At 38.5% G+C, this 21,280-nt stretch overlaps 1 protein-coding gene across 1 annotated transcript in view; it reads right to left on the reverse strand.

The window, feature by feature from the left end:
- Nucleotides 1-3,406: 3,406 nt before the first annotated feature.
- The window catches only part of ctnnbl1 (catenin, beta like 1), a 195,996-nt gene continuing 178,122 nt past the window's right edge, over nt 3,407-21,280 (reverse strand). The window contains exon 16 of the mRNA XM_043710185.2: nt 3,407-4,805. Within this exon, the coding sequence (XP_043566120.2) occupies nt 4,717-4,805 (89 nt within the window). The 3' untranslated portion in view covers nt 3,407-4,716. The remainder of the gene's footprint in view (nt 4,806-21,280) is intronic.

Here is a 21,280-nt window from a genome sequence, read left to right on the forward strand (position 1 = left end):
TTAAATGCCCTTGCGGAAATGAACAGCTGCAGTCCACGTAGTAGGGGCTGTTAGGAATAGAGTTCCAGGATTTGCATGCAGAGACAGGTGGTGTACCTATACCAGATAGATTGTATCTGCTCTTTCTTGATGGCAGTTAAAGATGGGCAACAAATGTTGGCCTTGTCAACAATGCTCACCTTAAATGAAGTTCTACAAATAAATGTTGACACCTAAAGCCTTTGCTATATCCAATGTGTAGAGCCAGGTCTTGTGAAACAAATGAGCTGAAGACTGGCATCTGTAATGTTACAGACCTCAGGAGCTGGATCATCCACTCTGCACTTCTCACTGAAGACAGGAATGGGCACTTCAGCCTCGTCTTTTCACTGATATCCTGGAAGTTCCCCATCATTGAGGGTGGGGTCATGTATGGAGCCTTGTCCTCCTCCAATTACATCTTTAATTATCTTTCACCATTCACAATTATATGCAACATCATGACTGCAATTTATCAGATCCATTAGTTCCAGGATCGACAGGCTCTATCACTTGCTGCCTCTGTTGTTTTAAAAGAAAAGAAATACTATATTGTAGCTTTACTAGGTTGGCATTGTGTTTTTCAGCATACTTTAAGTTGATCCTGGCATGCTCTCCTGCACTACTCATCTAACAAATGTTATTCACCTTGCTTGATTGTAATGATAAAGTGAGGAATGTACCAGGCCACAGGTTACAGATTTTGACTGAATACAATTCTGCTGTTGATGGCCCACAATGCTTCATAAATGCTCAAGTTTGAAATGTTAGCTCTGATCTGAACCTATCTTATTTAGCCTCATGGTAGAGCCACACAACATGATGAAGGGTGTCCTCTGTATCAGAAAAAAGGTCTTCATCTCCACCTTGACCATCTAATAGCATTAATTGATTGTCATGGACAAATGTATCTGCAACAGTTTGGTGAGGAGTAAGTCAAATGCAAGTAACAAATTTAGTTAATTAGGGAACATACTATTTTAAATAACACTACCAATAGTTTAACAAAAATATGATGGGGCAGTAAATGTGTTAAATAGAATGCGTTCCTTATGCTACCTCTCTATTTTATATAAATGATCTCAACCCTTCTGAAAATAGATGGCAGCAAGGACATTAATATGATTAAAAAAGATAATGGGATGAATTTTTATTAAAAATCAGCTGAATCTCAAGTTGGGTGTTTCACGGAGGGCCCCTCTTCACAAGTGTGAGCAAGTCAAATCCTATTCTCTGCTGCTCACCTTAAGCATACATGACACCTCTAAAGCACCACCATGTGGTGCCAGTGCTAGAAGTACTCACTGCTGCTCGGACCCACCAGAATTCACCCTCTGGTTTTATATTTAAACTATTTCTCTTAAACAAGGATATAAAATATAAACCTCTGTGTAGGGTTAGCTGCTGTAGCACTGCCTTCTTTTCAGATGCTCATCATCTTGTCTGGAAGTGGTCTTCATGTGCCAGTGTGGTCATTCTCCACCATCATTGATGCAGTTCTCATCCTAAAGAAACTTGCAACTATTTAATTTCTCTACACATCAGCTGTTACTTTATTTTAACTAATAGCTGTGTTGATTTACCAGTTTTATTTACATTCAATTAGTCATGTAACCTCTGCTTTGTTGCAGGTTGCTTCAAAAGCTTTATGAACTTCATTTTGGCTTTCAGTCCTTTTGGCAATTTTGTTTTGGAATCAATTTCTGTTTTATATTCTTTCAAGAGGTGCTGAAAGAACTGTTTAATTCCTTAAATTCTCATAACTCACAGGAATAAAATAGTTGTAAATCATCTTACAACTCACTAGGGTAGCAAATTGGAAATTAAGCTCTGCTATTTCCAGAGTTACCACAGAAGTTAAAGGTTTAAAAAATTCACAACTTTATCTGATTTTCACACACACATAGATAGAAAGCAAGAACCAGGTTGCTGTATTAAACAAGAATCATAATTTATTAGAAATAATGAGACTCTACCTACAGGTAGAGTTATAAACAGTCAGCATATAACACCACTAATTAAAATATTAACATCCTTATAACACAGACAAGCAAACAGGATAAGAACAAGCTATGGAAGAGGGAAATAAATTTAAAAGAAACTTCAGTAGCCTTTGTACCAGGTTCTATGGCTGAGGTGATCCATATGATTCTTCTGCTAAACAGCACAATGCTTTGTAGCCATTTTTCTTCGCAAGCTTCCATCATTTGGTAAGATATCAGCTGGCTGGTTCACTGATAAAAGATATCTGACTTATTAGTCACAGATTACAACAACTGTTCCAGGCAAGATAAACTGGCTTGCTTCAAGTTTAATGAGTTTTCACATCAGAGAATAGAGAGACTGCTCCTCAGCTGGGGAAGAACTGAACACTTTTCTTAGTAATTTGTTCCCAGCTCTAAGCTGTTTAGTTTCCAGAGAACCAATCACACACAGTTATTGGCAGGCAAAGTGTCTGTATCATTGATAAATTGGTCACTAGTCCATAGACCAATCAACCTCTTGTTGCAAACTAGTGCTGTATGAGTACACCCCCTCAGCTCCAACTGAAACCTCAATAACTGTTGGTTTGTTAGGTCAAACATTTGTTTACAGGATGCTTGACATGGAGGTCAGGTTATTTGTTTTCAAAAGATTCATCCATACTTTCAAACATTGATTTAAATAGACTGCTTCACATTTCAGTTGCAGTTAGACAAAAACTACTATCCTTACAATCACTATTAAAATGATTAATTTATTTTATTATGCACGTTCTGTCTAAGATGTCCTTCAACTAGACCAGTATATATCAAAACTCGATTGCCACATCTAAATTATTTTGACGAAGGCCTGATGTTAATATTTATTCTTTCCAGTGTTACTTTGTGGCCAGAATGCTGAGGTAGGAACTTAATTGACTCTAAGATAGTTGAAAAAAAATGAGGCACAGGGAAGATACAGTAGGTCAGGCAGCATTCAAGGAGCAGGAGAATCAATGTCTTGGGCATAAGCCCTTCATCATTCCTGATGAAGGGCTTTTGTCAGAAACATCGACTCTCCTGCTCCTCGGATGCTTCCTGATCTGCTGTGCTTTTCCAGCACCACACTTTTTGACTCTTGATTCTCCAGTATCTGCAGGTCTCATTTCTCCCTGACTCTAAGGTATGTCCTGTTTATTTGTCCATTCTATTTTGCTAGTTCTCAATTGTTTGATTCTTAACAGACACCTTAGCTAGATCTAAACACCATCCCTAGTTTAGTAATACCACAATATGTGTATGTACTTTGCAGAATATCTGAGTACTTTAGAATGGTCAACAATCCTGCACTTCTATTAAACGGACAAATTCAAATCTTCACATCTATTGTGAACTGTCTCAGCACATTAAAAAAAGATACCGATGGCTAGAGTTTTAAATACTTTATTTATAGAAATGCAGGTTTACAAACTTTTGTCTTAAAGGAAGTTCCATCATGAATTAAACTGCAGTGGAAATGCATTTCGATATTTGTCACAATTAAAACAGGGTCCCTCTAAAGTTTCATTAAGGTTAACAATTACTCAAAACTTATTGTAAGCAATAAATTGAACACGTGGAAGATAGAGGATTTAGTTTGCAGTTAATGTAGAAACCTACATTCGTCCAGAAAGGAAATAAACAACTCATTCATTTAAAAATAAACAAATATGTTTGTCTGTGGAGACCAATTTTCTCTATACCTTAGTTCACTGCTAAAGAAGTGATGTTGACTTGTCTTTCTACTGGTGCCCAGTGAAGTTAGCTATTTAGTGACTGAATTTTATAGATAATCACAAATGATACTGGTGATACAGATAAACACTGAATGATGAAAATTCAAAGAAAATTGAAAATGACAAAATTATCTCTGTAATTAATCAGCATTTGTAAACAGACAAAAGAAAAGGCGAACAGATTTTGGGTGGGGATCCTTCACTAGAAATTTTCTCTTTTCAGTTTCTGACATGTTTGGTGCAAATGTCCATTTTTTCCCTGATTTTATTTCTGGTTAGAAAATGTAAAATTTCAGGGAAATGTCATTCAAACCATAGGTTAAGACATACATACACCTCAACTTCTGATCAGCAGAGCAAAATGTTATTACAATAAGTTCATCTGGTATACAAGATGGAAAGCAACATTTGTATTCACACATGAAACACCAAGTGGAACTGCAAGCTTCATAATATGGTTCAATTTTACATATATTTGAGGTGAACAGTTTGTAACAGGTATATTTATATCAAAACAAACACATTGTCTTCAGAAAAAATGCAAGTCAGACACTTTAGTTGAATAGTGCACCAATTTCAGTACAAAGTATCAATGGCTGTTGCCACAGATTGTGTGTTGTGTTCTGCATAATGCAATATTGGTTAAAGCTTAGAAAAAATAGGTTTGGTTTTGAAAGGAAATCATTACACAATAGTTTTTTATTAGAATGTGTGAAGATGTCTGTTGTAGGAGTGGCAATTTTTAACTGATTATTGTGGTGCTTCATCAGCATTGTCGTTCTTTACTGTGAGGGAAGCAAATTATTCAAACTTGTTGCTCAGTTGATTAAAATCAACATCACTGCTGTGTTCCCAGTCTAATAAAATTCAGGGAAGGTTTTGTAGGTCTACCTCAGACTGTAAGCTCGCTATAGTATCTCACAAGACATATTTAACATTTACAGACTAACAATATTGTGTTCTTAAAAATTTTCAAGTAGAGCCAAGATTCTTTTCTGTTCACTTTCTTTAAACTCATCATTCTTCCCATCGCCAATATTTTCTGCATATTCTGGAAAACAGGTTTAAAAAAATGAAGGATGCAGAGACAGTTATGTTTCAGATTAAATACCACATTCATTTCATGATTCAAATGCACTTTCCCTGCAAATCATGTACCATTATAACACAAATGAAGAATACTTAAATATGCAAAATCTCTAAGTGCCATAATGGAAAAAAAAATTCAGTACACGCTTCAACCTGCAATATACGTTTCTGTATGATTCAAGTAACTTCTCTGTTTGAATTCAAATAATACTTGGAAAACATCATAATCAGATTCCTGGCAGTGTTAAATTAAAACAATGGGCAGGATCTTGTCATGGTGTCAGGGGTCTCTCTTGATAGCTAGAGAGATAGGGAGATTGGTGCTCTCTCTTTTCAGGAAGGTCCTCCAAATCATGAACCAATTAGGCAGCAGTGAGCCAGCACTGGAGCATCCCTTGGAATCAAGACTCCATGGGTAAAACTCTTACTGTTTGAGGTCTCTCAGAGGTGGATAGTTTTTGTAGTTAGTAGCTCTTAGAGGAGGTGTTTTCTGCTGTTTAAATGACAGGATCCTCAATAACACAATGGTCCAGAAGATTTGTAAGTAATGCTGGGAAGGTTTTGCATCTTTGAGATTGGCTTTGAGAGGCACAAGATGTCTTTCAGTAGGTCTCTTTTCCACGTGTCAAGTCCCTCAACCAGGTAGAGCGCCTTGAGGTACAAATCTAATAAACTGTATAATTTTCATTTAATATTAAATGCTGGGATGGGATGAAAATGATGGACGAATGAGCTTGGCACGTTGAATGGGCTACCCCTTCCTCAAAATGTTAGTGGTGAGTCTACTGTACAGCATGTTTGATTTATGAAATAACTTATATAATAGCTTTTCCACCCTTTGGACATCTATTTAAAGGATGCACTATTTTGTCTAAAGTTCACTCAGTTATAACGTAGGAAAAACAGTCAGTCAGTTTGTACGCAGCAGCAACCATCGCCTCACAAACAATGAGAAAGACTAAAAATACCCATCTTAATATTTATTCAAATATAGTGGAAATAATCTAATGAATAGCTGGTGGTTTAAGGTGAGAGATTAACATGTACTTTAATCTAATTTATTTTAGAGGTTGGATTTAGGATTAATGGCATTAAAGTTTCGGACTATGTGTACAAAAAGTTTAACCATTAACTTCAGTGATGTTTTATTTTTAAAAAACAGTAATGATGGAGAAGTCTCTGGGCAATGATGAGAATTTGCTTTCATTGGAAGAGTATTAACAAGTGGGCCAAGTAAACATTAAGGAACATCAGCTTACTTGCTGTTTAGAAGGAGCTTTCATTTGTCAAGTTGCAGAAATCCAGATTGAAGTTAGACATATAAAACAGTTTTCCCTCGAGGACAGAATTGGGTTCAGAAAATTTAGGAAATAGGTTACCTCAGTGTGAGGACATTAATTGAAAACAGCAGACCAGAAACATTTAGTTAGAATCCTGAAGAATTACTGGAAGCAGAGAAATTTTAAGCTTAGGTGTGAGACTAATCGAGAAAAAAGCTACCAAATTCTCAAGATTGGTGATTGAAAGAAATGGATAAGTTAAACCTATAAGTGTGACAGAGACACAAATGCTCGCTGGTAATTGAGTACTATAAAGTGATAGTATTAGGACAGATGGGATTGCAATTTTACTGTGTTTTGAAATATCAAATTGTATTTTATGTAACATTTATTCTATTCTATGACTGTTTTATTCTATTTTATCTTTTACTTTGGGTAACAAATCCTTTCATTCTTAAAACTGGATATGTAGCATTCTGTGCTTGCGTTTTGGTGATAAACACCTCAGTAAATTTAAAACAAAATTTGATTTTATTAAGCAGCTTTAGGTGTGGGATCTGATTTGCCAGTAATAACATCAGCTAGGATCAGAACAGTCATATACTATATGTGTTAACCATTATGGCAACACACATTCTTGTAAAACATGAATTACTAACCCAATATTCTGCTTAATGTAGTTCTAATTTTCCATCTTATTGCCTTATGAACTGCATTACTGTTATACAGTGACTACATTTAAAAATATCATATTTTTTACAAATATAAAAAGAAATGGATCCAGAGATAAAGGAGGCGGATACACTAGTAAGAGTGAGAAAAAGCTAACACAAACGCTGACCTTTAGCTTTGTGACAAATAAATCCATCAACTCAATCTGTTCAAAGTTGAGGGTGGATGGTGTAGAAAAACAGATTTCAAACAAAAAGCTGATGGTGCTGAAATGGAGTCAGAGCTACGATAAATCAGAACAATACAATTTTGGAAGAAAATGGGCTTTAGGTCTGAGAAGTCTATTTAAACAGGAAATAATTAATTGAATTAATTTGAAGTTCAACCGGATACACCTCTAAAAATATTAATATTCTCAAGTCCTGTTTGCTAACTCAGTCTCTCAAAGGAAAACAATTAGCATGTAGGTAAATAAAGTCTTCCAGAAGTCTGGTAATAAATGGAGAGAAATTTAACAATCTTACAGACAATTTTCCCAACCATAAGACCTGGCTCCTCAAGATGAATAATAGCAATTTGCTTTTATATCATCTTTGAATTTTGTAAAAAAAAGTATGGGCCAAGAGATCACTAATGGCCTGCGAAACATTCTGCACCTTTAAATCTGATTTTGAGTTTTAACTCCATTTTCTTACCGACTCTCCAGATACCGTGATTCCTGGGGGAATACCACTAGAGCGGAGATTTCCAAAGATTCCTTATTTTGTGCGTTTTTTGACGATTTTACTTCTACGCTAATGGAGAAACAAAGCCTCTGGGGAAAGATGGGGATGAGTGGGACAGTGTGGAGGGTACCTTGGAGGTGCTATGGTTACATCTCCAGTTATTAGTTGTGGAAAAGAATAGATGTTTTGGAATCAATTGTTGGACAACAGGTCAGGCAGCATCTGAGGAGCAGGAAAATCAACGTTTTGGGCTGATGAATTCCTGATGAAGGGCTTATGCCCGAAACATTGATTTTCCTGTTCCTCAGATGCTGTTTGACCTGCTGTGCTTTTTCAGCAGCATACCCTCGATTCTAACCTGCAGCATCTGTAGTCCTCACTTTCGCCTGTTTGCGTTTGTGCTAAGAGCCTAAATCAAAATGGTGACTGTGATTTCATTACATCTCCCAGAATGACAAAGCACACGGTCTTGAGGAACCAATACAAAGTTCAATTTGACAATAATAAATGTATCACCATGGTTTAAAAAAATCCAATGATAAATTTAACACGTGCCAAATGAAACAGATTGAAATAAGTGGTGAATCCAAATCAGGGAATGGAATGGCACTATTTGTGGAAGACAATGTATGAAAACATATCAATTTGCATCAGAACTACTGCTAATGAGAAAAAGTCAAAACTCTAGGAGCTTAAAATAAAAGTCAAATAAAATATAATTGGACCACAAAACTGTTCAACAAGGACAAATGCATTCAAAAGTAAACTCCAAGGCAGTGGACTGGATTTTTGGACAAAGGCCCCGAAATACAGAGTTTGTTTTTAGCGAACAACTGCAAAACGTCTTACATTTTCTCAATAGGTTTCTAAACCAAACATATGACAGATCAAAAGACTGAGTATCTGTTGGCTAACAAAGCACGAGATAACAAAGAGGGTGGAATTGGACACTGTGGAGTGTAATTGCTGGGTATACAGAAGTCAGATTTTTGGATGGTCAGGAAACACCACCCCCCCTCCTCCAACAGACTTGAAAGCAATACTGTAAATATATTTTCCTCAGGGATTTGGTTCCTCCTGCATTATTCTACCTGCTGGGATTCTCAAGCCTGAGGAAACCTAATGTGCATGAAATAAAATTTAAAAATGCATTTAAATGAGCCAACTTGCAGAGGAATTTGGTCTCGATTGAGCTCCGGATTCAGAATTTTAAATTTTTTGCCCTGTATATTCCTCCTAATTCATTTGTCCTTTCTCACATATCCAATTTGATGGACATAATTTTGCTCTACAAAGCAGTATAACCAAAATTAAGGCTCAGATATCATGCTTGTTTGGACTCACATTGCTATAGAAATGCACTCTCTGACAGAACTGCTATGAGCAGCCATAAATTTGAGCCACTCTATTCCATCCTTTCCTCAAGTATTGCATCTTTACTGTAATATAAGTGCGCTTTTTGAAAATGGTTACTGTATATGTAGCAGCCAAAGTATTCATATTGAACAGTTCATTGAAACTGTAGGGAATCATGAATGGTGGGACATGATGTGTACAATATAGCATAAGATTTCATATGTATTATATACAAAACGACTGTTTATTATCTCACTCATCTGATTCATAAAACACATTAAACAGGTATTGCAATGCTTCCGAGTCCTTAAACATATTAGAAACAGATAACAAACTTAATTCTACTATGCCTCTACTAAACAGCTTGGGGAATAATAACAAATCAGCCCATCAGTGCTTTGGCTCCTTTAACACAGATTTCCTCAGTCACTCAACCACCACTTTTCACAGTGGAAGCTTACGTCTAACGTTTTCGTTCAATTTTAGAGCAGAATATTTGACCAGTGACAAGGTATCTGATTGATTGACAGACAGAAAAGCAGCACAGAACTGATAATATAGACCTCGATTCGTTTCAGCAACTTTTCATCATTATTAACTCAAAAGAGAAACCAATTTAAGCAGGGACGTTGCCTCTACTTGGTTGATATTGACTTGTAAGGCACAAACGAACTCATGGGAAAAATTGAGACAGCAAAATCTACAAATCTACCATGATTTTCTTGAGACTTGCATGAACATAAACTATCTAGCTCCCCAAGTCTGGCAGCCTTCCCATGAATGAGCATAAAACCTCATTAAAAACAAACTTGGCAGAAAGGATCCAAGGAGACCAAACTAACTTCATTAATAAAAGGAGTTCTCTTTAAAATGACTGAAAGAATGACAATATCTCACCGGTGACTTGAGCTGCTGCTGTTCATTCAAAGGCATGAAAGATCACTAAGTTCTGAATACTGAATGAATGAATAATCGATGATTGTATTTTATATAAGTGACAGAACACGAAAAATCTAATTTGCTATGGTATTCAGTTGACTGTGCAGCTGCATTCTCATACCCACACAATATTCAGATTTTGAAGAAAACTTAATTGCAGTGGTATTTATTTTTAATAATTCACAACTGTAAATAATCCATTCATGTAAGGAATTAAATTGGGAATTTGAATTTATACTTGTAAGTGTGACGCCTGTGATGTCAACAGAAGCATTGGGATAAATGTCACTGTGTAAGTAAGCGAACAATACCATAAGTAATAAGGCCAAATTAGAAACATCTTGGATTAGTTTTAGAAACATGGGTGAAGAAGTCACTGGAGATGTGATTAATTTAGAATGGCATTATGGTTGGTGCAGACAAGGTGGGCCGAAGTACCTGCTTTTGTGCTGCACTTTTCTACGTTACTGTGCAACAGTGTATGATGGATTGCAGAGACAGGGCAAGATTAAAATACTGAGAAGGTCATTAAAATCAAGCCATTAAACCAATCATATCATATAAAATAGGTCTCCGCATGGGATGGTGATTTTATATGTATAAAATGTGTTCTGCTGTAAATCTTTAAGATCTGCTGAAGTAAAAATCAGACATTACTGCAATTCAAGACACTGGTGCAGCAGAACTTGAGTTCAAACCACGTGATACAATTACTGAAAGTGGCCATCCATCACTGCCCACATGGTGCCCTGTGCTGCCAGGAAAAAAAAAGACAGAATAAAGTCACTTCCCACACCTGCACACACTTTTATAGAACAGCAGCTGGAATAATTTCAAGGACATACATTTTGAAGGATCTTCAGGCCTTGATTTATGGCTGCCTAACATCATTGGCTGTCTTCTTATACTTGACTTTTAAAGTATCAGATTCTACGAGAGATGTTATTTCAAATGGGAACATTTCTGATTTGGAGGGAAGATTAAAGTAATCTGCTGGAAAGCCAATAATTGATCAGACAGGCATGTACTCACAATACTGTATAATTTTCCTGAGTGATTGAAGAGGCAGTGACCTAAAATAGTAAATTAACTCACATTATTTCTATACATTTCTGTTTGCAACATTAACCAGTTTAACTTAAATGGGGTTAACACCTGTAAAAATAGTGACAGAAAATCATGTAACTCATTGACCTTTGGTACTTAATGCTGCTAACGAGTAAATGAGGGAACCTAGAATGCAATTCAACTTTAAATATGGTTCTGCAGAAAATGGTCACAATTTTAATACCTTTCCCTAGGTTAGAGTAGGGAAAGTAAACAATGTTTGGACCAGCATTACTGTCAAATACTATTACAAGGTTTAAGTTAAATTATTGAAGTCTAACATAATTCATAAATATTAAAGTAAGTTTGGAAACAAAAAGTTTTATTGAGGAGCACAACGGTACCTTGGTGTCATTTTTGCTTTTTACTGGTTCTTACGTTTTAACAGGCCTTAAGAACATTTTTCTCATACTAAGTTATTCAAGGGTTGTATCAAAAAACATCCAGCCTCGGGCGACTGACTGTGTGGAGTTTGCACATTCTCCCCGCGTCTCTGTTGGTTTCCTCCGGGTGCTCCGGTTTCCTCCCACAATCCAAAGATGTGCAGGTCAGGTGAATAGGTCATGCTAAATTGCTCATAGTGATAGGTGCATTAGTAGGGGAGTGGGTCATGGGTAGGTTACTCTTCGGAGGGTCAGTGTGGACTTGTTGAGTCGAAGAGCCTGTTTCCACACTGTAGGGAATCTAATCTAATGTAATCATTAACTAAAACTTTGCTCATGGCAATCAAATACCTGAAATAAATGATTGAACATAAATTGGAATTAAATTTACCCACTGCTATCATTGATGAAATATGCACAATCTCCAGCTCAAAAGTAGATAGTACATGCAGACAGAAACATCAGTTTTATAGGTTGGTAATTTTAGGGGACTTGTGCAGTCTAGGGAGATACACCAAGTGTTATAGACACACAGGGAGTTTCACATGGGGGAAGGAGGTGTGGAGAGAGAAAGATGTGTGAGGGCGACCTGAAGAGTAACAGATTAAATTTTAAATTAGATTCAAGAGGTTACAGCCTACCCATTTGAAAAGCCAACTCTCAGATATAATCTTTTTATGGAAATCTTTGCATATGAAACTACAGGATACATCAAGAGCTTTAATTGATTTAATAACATTATCATTAGTTTCCTCACTCCTATTCCTGCTCACATGCTTTTGTGGCTAATTATCAAATGTGTTTTGGAAAACCAAATCAACACATTCAGCAGACTCTCCTTTATCTACCCAAGAAGTAAAGCCCTCTCAAAAAGCTCTAGTCAACCTGTCAAACGTTACTGCCCTGGTATAGAAGTCCTGAGCAAAGTCCATTGTTAACATGTCCTTAATAATACCTATTCCAATATTGTTCAGAGATTTTATGTCAAGTCAATTTGTTTGTTGTTTCCTGTTTTCTCTCTTCCTAATTTCTTGAATATCGGTGTTACACCTAGTAATTGTCAATTGCTTGGGAGCGCCTTCAGCTGTTTCTTGATATCACATGGAGTGAGTTGAAGTGGCTGAGAGATTGGCCTGTATGACACTGGGGATCTCTGGAGGAGGCCAAGATAGATCATCCACTTGTTGTAAAAGACTGTTGTAAATGCTCCAGCTATATCTTTTGCACTGATGGACTGTGCTTCCACATCACTGGGGATGGGGATATTTATGGTGCTGCCTCCTCCAATGAGTTGTTTAATTGTCCACCATTCACAGCTGGATGTGGCAGGATTACAGAGTTAGATCTGATCAGTTGGTTGTAGGATTGCTTAGCTCTATCACTTGCTGCTTGGCTCACAAATAGTCTTATTTTGCTGGACACCTCATACTTAGATACGTCCTGGCATGATTTCTTGCATTCTTCAATGAACAAGGGTTGACCCGCTGGCTCTTGTTAATTGTACAGTAGGGGATATGCCAGGCCATGAGGCTGCAGCTTAGGTTGGACTGCAATCTGCTGCTGTTGATTGCCTAACCTACTCGTAGATGTTCAGTCTTGAGTTGTTAGATCTGTTCCAAGTCTATCCCATTTAGCAGTGATATAGCATCACACAATATGTTTCATTGGAATGCAGATCTTTTCAGAGCTCAGGAATGAAATAGGATGGTGACTCGTTGAATAGCAAAATTTGAAGAGAGCAAGTGACGAAGGTGGTGACAGAAGAAGCCAAACAAAATTAGAATAATGGTTGTCACAGCAATTGAGGTTAACATGCATTCTAGTGAAAGAAAAGTTCAGATGAGAGCATTAAACTGATAACGTTCACTTGATGATGTTTGTGTCCTTGTCTTTCCCTTTAAGAGAACTGAATTTGATGATCGAGCCATTAACCTGAGGCACAGGGTCCATATGTGGAGAGATAAGTAAAACTCCACAGATCTTTTGAGAAAATCATGAGAATCAAAAATATGTGGCATGACATTTAGATAATGCATGGCTTTTCAGATATTCTGAGACGAGTCCAAAATAAATTGGTTCTATGAAAGGGAAAATGCATTGAAAAATGAGTTTCAATCATGTGCACCTATTTGAGAAATAGTATGGCATGAAATGGTTAATGTGTCCAGTAAAGTGAGAAAACATCTTTATTTACGAGACAATAACACCTACTCCCTAGAGAAAATGACTGTAAAACAATTGGGATAAAGAGTGGAATTGCAAGGAGCAAGCAGAATTTAGATTTAAAACAATCAAGGACTTCGAGATTGGAAAACTAAGTAACCTCAAGACAGATAAAGGTAAAAGAGAACTGTAGAATTTTAAGTCCATGTATGATGTTATTTTACTGTTATTAAGGAAGGTGATCTGTGGATGGATAACAGGAAGGTAACAAACCAAATTAAGAATCATAGATCTGAATTTATAATATTCAGAGGGTATGATAGAATATAGTGAATTTCAGAACAAGTTATGGAAACAGATTAACAGAACGAAAGTACAAATAAAAACAATTTGAGCAGATCATCACACAAACATCAAGAGGAGAGGAACAGTGTGCTTGAGTGAAGCTGATGGAGAGAATTCTTTGGGAGATTCTTTGAGGAAATAACGAGCAGGTTAGACCAAGGAGCGCAAATGGATTTTATCTACCTGGACTTCACGAAGGCCTTGGACAAGGAGCCACACAGGAGGCTACTGAATAAGATAAGGGCCCATGGTGTCAGAAGCAAGGTATTAGCATGGATAGAAACTTGGTTGTCTGGAATAAAGCAGAAAGTGAGAATAAAAGGGTCCTTCTCAGGATGGCAGCCGGTGACAAGTGATATTCTGCAAGGCTCAGTGTTGGGACTACAACTTCTTACTTTATACATTAACAATCTAGATGAAGGAACTGAAGGCATTCTGGCTAAGTTTGCAGATGAGATAAAGATAGGGAGAGGGACAGGGAGCATCAACGAAGCAGGGAGGCTGCAGAAGGATTGGACAGGTTAGGAGAGCGAGCAAAGAAGTGACAGATGGAGTACACCGCAGGACAGTGTGAGGTCATGCACTTTGGTAGGAAGAATAGAGACATGAACCATTTTCTAGATGGGGAGAAAATTCAGATGTCTAAAGTGTAAAGAGACTTGGGAGTTCTAGTCCAGGATTCTTTCAAGTTAAACTTGCAAGTTGAGTCAGTAGTTAGGAAGGCAGGTGCAATGATGGCATCTATTTTGAGAGGACTTGAATATAAAAGCAAGGATATACTTCTGAGGTTCTATGAGGCCCTGGTCAGACCATATTTGGAGTATTGTGTGCAGTTTTGGGCCCCATATCTCAGGAAGGATATACTAGCCCTGGAGCATGTTCAGAGGAGGTTCATGAGAATGGTCCCAGGAATGAAAAGCTTAATGTATGAGGAACATTTGAGGACTCTGGGTTTATACTTGGAACTTAGGAGGTGGAGGGGGGAACTAATTGAAACTTATAGATTACTGAATGGCCTGGACAGAGTAAATGTTGGCAAGATGTTTCCATTGGCAGGAGAGACTAGGACCAGAGGGCACAGCCTTAGAGTAAAAGGAAGACTTTTTAGAACGGAGATAAGGAGAAACATCTTCAGCCAGAGAGTGGTAAATCTATGGAATTCACTGCCACAGAAGGCTGTGAAGACAAGGTCATTGAGTACATTTAAGTCTGAGATAGACAGGTTCTTGAGTACCAAGGGTTACAGAGAGAAAGTGGGAGAATAGGGTTGAGAAACTTATCAGCCATAATTGAGTGGTGGAGCAGACTCAATCAGCTGAATGGTCTAATTTCTGCTCCTATGTCTTATGATCTTATTGAGTGGTGGGATTGCTAAGGAACTGTTGTAAGGAGATGGAGTAATGGAGTTATTTATAGATGGATCGAGAAAATATTATGAGGGACCGCTCCACACTGCATGGGCTGTAGTAGGTATTGAAGGAGACTTGAAAGTAGGAGAGCAAATCCTTGGAATATATTCAGGTCAAGCAGCAGTATTAATAGCACTGACAAGTACACTGAAGTTAGCCAGGGTTGAGAGAGTTACCATATACATAGATAGCAGGTAAACTTCTAGCATAGCCCATGATTATATGATGGCCTGGGCTCTGTGAGGGTATATCACCTCGTCCAGGCTAAAGATTTAGTGGAAGCGGTAAACCTGCCCAGGAATTAATATTAAGGAAAGCACTGTACCCAGAACGAGAATGACTGTTGGTAAACCCAAGATTGAGTGTGGAAAAATTGGATATTGTTGTTGAAAGTGATGGTGAAATGAGCTTCTGATACAGGAAAGAATTCAAAATATGGCTGATAAAAATCTGTGAACAGACAGCAGCAGAGACTGTTATCTTGCAAGACCTTGCGAATATTGTCAGCAGCGTTTCCTCCACTATTTTATGTCTGTGTACCAAAAGAAAGTTGGAGTTACCTATGAGCCAGAAATTGTGGACAAAGGAGTAGGACCCGAGGGTACAGTGAGAGAAAAAAATCAACAAGTTCCTTTCCTCCAGTGAAGCTAAAGAAGTTCTTTGTGAAAATTGAATTGGTATCACAGAGAATTACCGTAACAATTTTAGCCACCACTTGGAACACTGGATCAGGTGAGAAGGATACATAGGCACCTTCCAGCCACATTTGACCTTTCAAAAAGATCACCTGAAGGTCAAGAGTGTGGGGCATGATCTTGGGAAACTGATGCAGTGATGATTGTTACATCTTAACTTGCAGGAATGCATGGTGAAAATGCACTGAAGCATGGCCTCAGACATGAACATCTACTTGAGGAAGTGATTAGTGTGGCCTGGAAGAGCACAAAAACATATTTAAATGATAAAACACTGACACATAATTCATAGAGGAACTGACTTTTGGTATGGGTGAGAAAAAGCTAAAATTGCAATCGAAGACAAAAAGGGAATATACTGAAGCAATATCCACAAGATTTAAGAGTAAAGGAAGAGCTAGAGAATCTTTTAATTCCATGCACAATCTGTCGCTAGTTAAACATAAGTATGTATAAATCAGCTTGTGATCGATAAACATGTACGTGCTTATGAGAGACCTTGATTAAGGGGTGGATGTACTGGTAGGTTCAACAATGATATCTTCAAAACATATCATCAAAGGTTAATCAATAAAGGTTAATTGGATATGACAATGAACAATTTAAAAAAAGGTGGTGAAATAGGCAGCAAAGAGTCAGGAAAATAGGTATTATTGCCGAGGTCAGTAAGATATAGTCCAGCTTAAGTGGGGCAGCAGGGTGGCTCAGTGGTTAGCACTGCTGCCTCAAGCGATTCCCGCCTCCGGGTGATCGTCAGTATGGAGTTTGCACATTCTCCCCGTGTCTGCATGGGTTTCCTCCAGGTGCTCCGGTTTCCTCTCACAAACCAAAGATGTGCAGATCAGGTGAATTGGCCGTACTAAATTGCCCATAGTGTTAGGTACATTAGCAGGGATAAATATAGGTTAAGGAAATGGGTCTGGGTGGGTTACTCTTTGGAGGGTCGGTGTGGACTTGTTGGGCCGAAGGGTCTGTTTCCACACTGTAGGGAATCTAATCTAATTAACGCTTGGGCCGAGCGCCAAAAGTGAAAAACTGTATTAATTGCCCATGGTCGAATATAATAAAATTGCTAGACAATCGAAGGAAATTTTAGCTGATGAAAACAATCTGATTTGAAATTTCTGATTTTTATATGAAATAGCCAGGGAAAGCTTGACCTACCTGTGCTGAGGTTTTTAAAATAACTAATTAGACACATATTCGTACAAAAAAGAAGTTTAAATTTATTAGATATTGGGAAATTAAAATTCAGAAGGCAATTAGCCTGGGATGCAGAGACAGCCTTGAAGAAATATTTTTCTCTATCAGCAAGAAGATTAGAGCAACAAAAAGGTCTAAACAAGATAACCTCATCAGAGTACCGAGACACAAATAACGTAGCAAGAGGGGACAGGAACAATTTTGAAACGGGGTCACTATGGCTCGAGAGAAGAAATAATCGCCACTTCGCAAATCAGGTAAGAGTGAAATTGTTCCATAAATTGTTAGCTTGGTCAAAAAATCATACTAGATTTAACATCGTATAATGGGCGGCACGGTGGCACAGTGGTTAGCACTGCTGCCTCACAGCGCCAGAGACCCGGGTTCAATTCCCGCCTCAGGCGACTGACTGTGTGGAGTTTGCACGTTCTCCCCGTGTCTGCGTGGGTTTCCTCCGGGTGCTCCGGTTTCCTCCCACCATCCAAAGATGTGCAGGGTCAGGTGAATTGGCCATACTAAATTGCCCATAGTGTTAGGTAAGGGGTAAATGTAGGGGTATGGGTGGGTTTCGCTTCGGCGGGTCGGTGTGGACTTGTTGGGCCGAAGGGCCTGTTTCCACACTGTAATCTAATCTAATCTAATAACTTTATACGTAACATTATATTAGAGCTGATATTACAAATATTGTAATAATTGGTAGAAATGAACATCCTTCCTTATCTTCTGTACTCAGATCAGTAAGGGATATGAATTGCATTACTAAATTTGCACAAATTGATCTCTATTTGGAGCTGTTTCCCCACACGTGTGGGAGGGGCCAGAGACCACTCCAAATCTGGCTTTTATGTGGAGGTCCAGTTGCCCTTAATTACAGCAGAGATTGGAGGTCAGTGGCACGCTACCTTTCCCAGTAAAGTACAGGATATTTATATATACAGTGGTGACGCCGGAATCCGAACGCTCTACTGTTTGAACAAATTGGAATCTGAACAATTATTTTGAGAAAATTTTGCCCTAAAATGAGAACACATTTTCAGAAACCGAACACCACGTACCGTTCAGGTCGCACATTGTTTGTTCAGTTCGTCCCGGGAACTAGTCATGAAAGCATCTCTTGTGTGTCCATCATTAGTTTACCTTGTATTTTCATCTTGATTTGTGCTGTTTTTTCTAATTATCACCCTTGTGCATTCACCATGGCACCCAAGAAGAGCAGTGAAGCAAATAAGTGCATTCACCATTAGCACTCCTCACTAAGGTAAATGAAGTTATTTTCATGTTAGTACATTTATTTCTTGCTTTTATTATTATTACTTGATATTTAGGTCATTTACTCATCTTATTTTACCTTAACCATGTGTATTTGCAGTTAAAAGTGTCATGAAAATGTTTTTTTTGGGTCCAGAAATGGATTAATGCACGTTCCATTATTTCTTATGGGGTAAATAGTTTCGGAATCTGAACTTTTCACAATCCGAACAATCTCCTGGAACGAATTAAAATCGGATTCCGAGGCACCACTATATATCGTGTTAAAATGGTTAATTACAACACTGACAGTATTGCTTGCCACATTCTCTGTGAACACATGATCAATGATAGATAACTTCATAGTTCACCTTAGGTCCTCCCATCATCTCATGATGTTTGCCAGACTCTCTATCACCTGTCATTTGGGTTCTTATAATTATTGACCACATTCCAAAGCCAGTGGAAGACATGAGTAACATCTGAAAAATTTGAGAGAGTTGGGGGCAGAGGTGAGTATGTTGGCTATTACCAAGGAGAAGGTGCTAGAAAAACTGAAAGGTTTGAAGGTGGATAAACCACCTGAACCAGATGGTGTACACCCCAGAGTTCTGAAGGAGATTGCTGAAGAGACAGTGGAAGTGTTAGTGGTAATCTTTCAGGAATCACTGGAGTCAGGAAGGATCCCAGAGGACAGGAATATCCTGAATGCAATCCTCCACCCACCCCCCTTTAAGAAGTGAGTAAGGCAAAAGATGGGAAATTACAGGTGTGACCTCGGTCTTGGCAAGATTTTGGAATCCATAGTGAAGGATGAGATCAGAATACTTGGAAGTGCATGATAAATTACGACAAAGGCAGCACGGTTTCATCAAGGGAGGTCATGCCTGACAAATCTGTTAGCATTCTTTGATAAGGTAACGAGCAGGTTAGATAAAGGAGACCAACTGATATTATCTACTTGGACTTCCTGAAGTTCTTTGACAAGATGAGCGCGGGAACTGCTGTGTAGGATAAGGTGTTAGAGGCAAGGTACAGCATGGATAGAAGATTGAATGTCTGGCAGAAAGCAGACAATGGGGATAAAAGGGTCCTTCTCAGGATGGCAGCCAATGATTAGTGGTGTTCTGCAAGGGTCAGCATTGGGACCACAACTTTTCACTCTATACATTAATGATCTAGATGAAAGACCAGAGGGCATTCTCGCTAAGTTTCATAAGATGCACAGATAAGTGGAGGGTAAGGTAGCATTAAGGAGATAGGGAGTATGCAGAAGGATTTAGACAGATTATGAGAATGGGCAAAGAAGTGGCAGATGTAATACATGATAAAGTGTGAGGTCTTACACTTTGGTAGGAATACTACAGGCATAGACTGTTTTCTAAATGGGGAGAAAATTCAGGAGTTTGAGGTGCAAAACTTGGGAGTCTGAGTCCAGGATTCTCTTCAGGTTAACTTGCAAGTTTTGAGTCAGTAGTTTGGAAGGCAAATACAACAATGGCATTTATTTCAAGAGATCTAGAATATAAAAGCAGGCATGTACTTCTGAGGCTTTATAAGATTCTGGTCAGACCACATTTAGAATATTGAGAGAAATTCAGGGCCCCATATCACAGGAAGGACACACTGAGCTTGGAGCAGGTCCATAATAAATGACATTATATTTGCCTTCCAAACTACTGACTCAACCTGCAAGTTAACCTTAAGAGAATCCTGGATAATAATCCCAGGAATGAAAAGCTTAACACATGAGGCACGTTTGAGGTCTCTGGGTGTATAATCATGGAGTTCAGAAGGATGAGGGGGATCTAATGGAAACTCTCAGAATATTGAAAGGCTTGGATACAGCGGACATTGGGAAGATGTTTCTGTTAGCAGGAGAGACTAGGGCCCATGGGCACAGCCTTAGAGTAAAGGGAAGAACAGAAATGAGGGAAAACCTCTTTAGCCAGAGATTGGTGAATCTTTAGAATTTATTGCCACAGAAGGCTGTGGAGGCGAGGTCATTGAGTATATTTAAGACAGAGATAGATGGGAGCTTGATGTTAAGGGGATCAAAGACTATGGGGAGGAGGTGGGAGAATGGAGTGAGAAACTTATCAGCCATGATTGAATGGCAGAACACTCAATGGACCAAATGGCATAATTTCTGCGCCTATGGTTTTATGAAGGGGAAATCATGCTTGACTAATCTTCTGGAATTTTTTGAGGATGTAACTCTGAAGATGGACAAGGGAGATCCAGTGGATGTAGTGTACCTGGACTTTCAGAAAGCCTTTGATAAAGTCCCACATAGGAGGTTAGTGAGCAAAATTAGGGCGCATGGTATTGGGGGCAAAGTACTGACTTGGATTGAAAGTTGGTTGGCTGACGGGAAACAAAGAGTAGTGATAAATGGCTCCCTTTCAGAATAGCAGGCGGTGACCAGTAGGGTACCGCAGCGATCAGTGCTGGGACCGCAGCTTTTTACAATATATATTAATGATACAGAAGATGGTATTAATAGTAACATTAGCAAATTTGCTGATGATACAAAGCTGGGTGGCAGGGTGAAATGTGAAGAGGATGTTAGGAGACTACAGGGTGACCTGGACAGGTTAGGTGAGTGGTCAGATGCATGGCAGATGCAGTTTAATGTGGATAAATGTATGGTTATCCATTTTGGTGGCAAGAACAGGAAGGCAGATTACTACCTAAATGGAGTCAAGTTAGGTAAAGGGGCAGTACAAAGAGATCTGGGTGTTCTTGTACAGCAATCAATGAAGGCAAGCATGCAGGTACAGAAGGTAGTGAAGAAAACTAATAGCATGCTGGCCTTCATAACAAGAGGGATAGAGTATAGAAGCAAAGAGGTTCTTCGGCAGCTGTACAGGGCCCTGGTGAGACTGCACCTGGAACACTGTGTGCAGTTC

Source organism: Chiloscyllium plagiosum, unplaced genomic scaffold (genome assembly GCF_037043375.1).
Source record: "Chiloscyllium plagiosum isolate Xiang-an unplaced genomic scaffold, Cpla_swu_hap1 HiC_scaffold_15, whole genome shotgun sequence".
In the NCBI taxonomy this organism is placed as follows: domain Eukaryota; kingdom Metazoa; phylum Chordata; class Chondrichthyes; order Orectolobiformes; family Hemiscylliidae; genus Chiloscyllium; species Chiloscyllium plagiosum.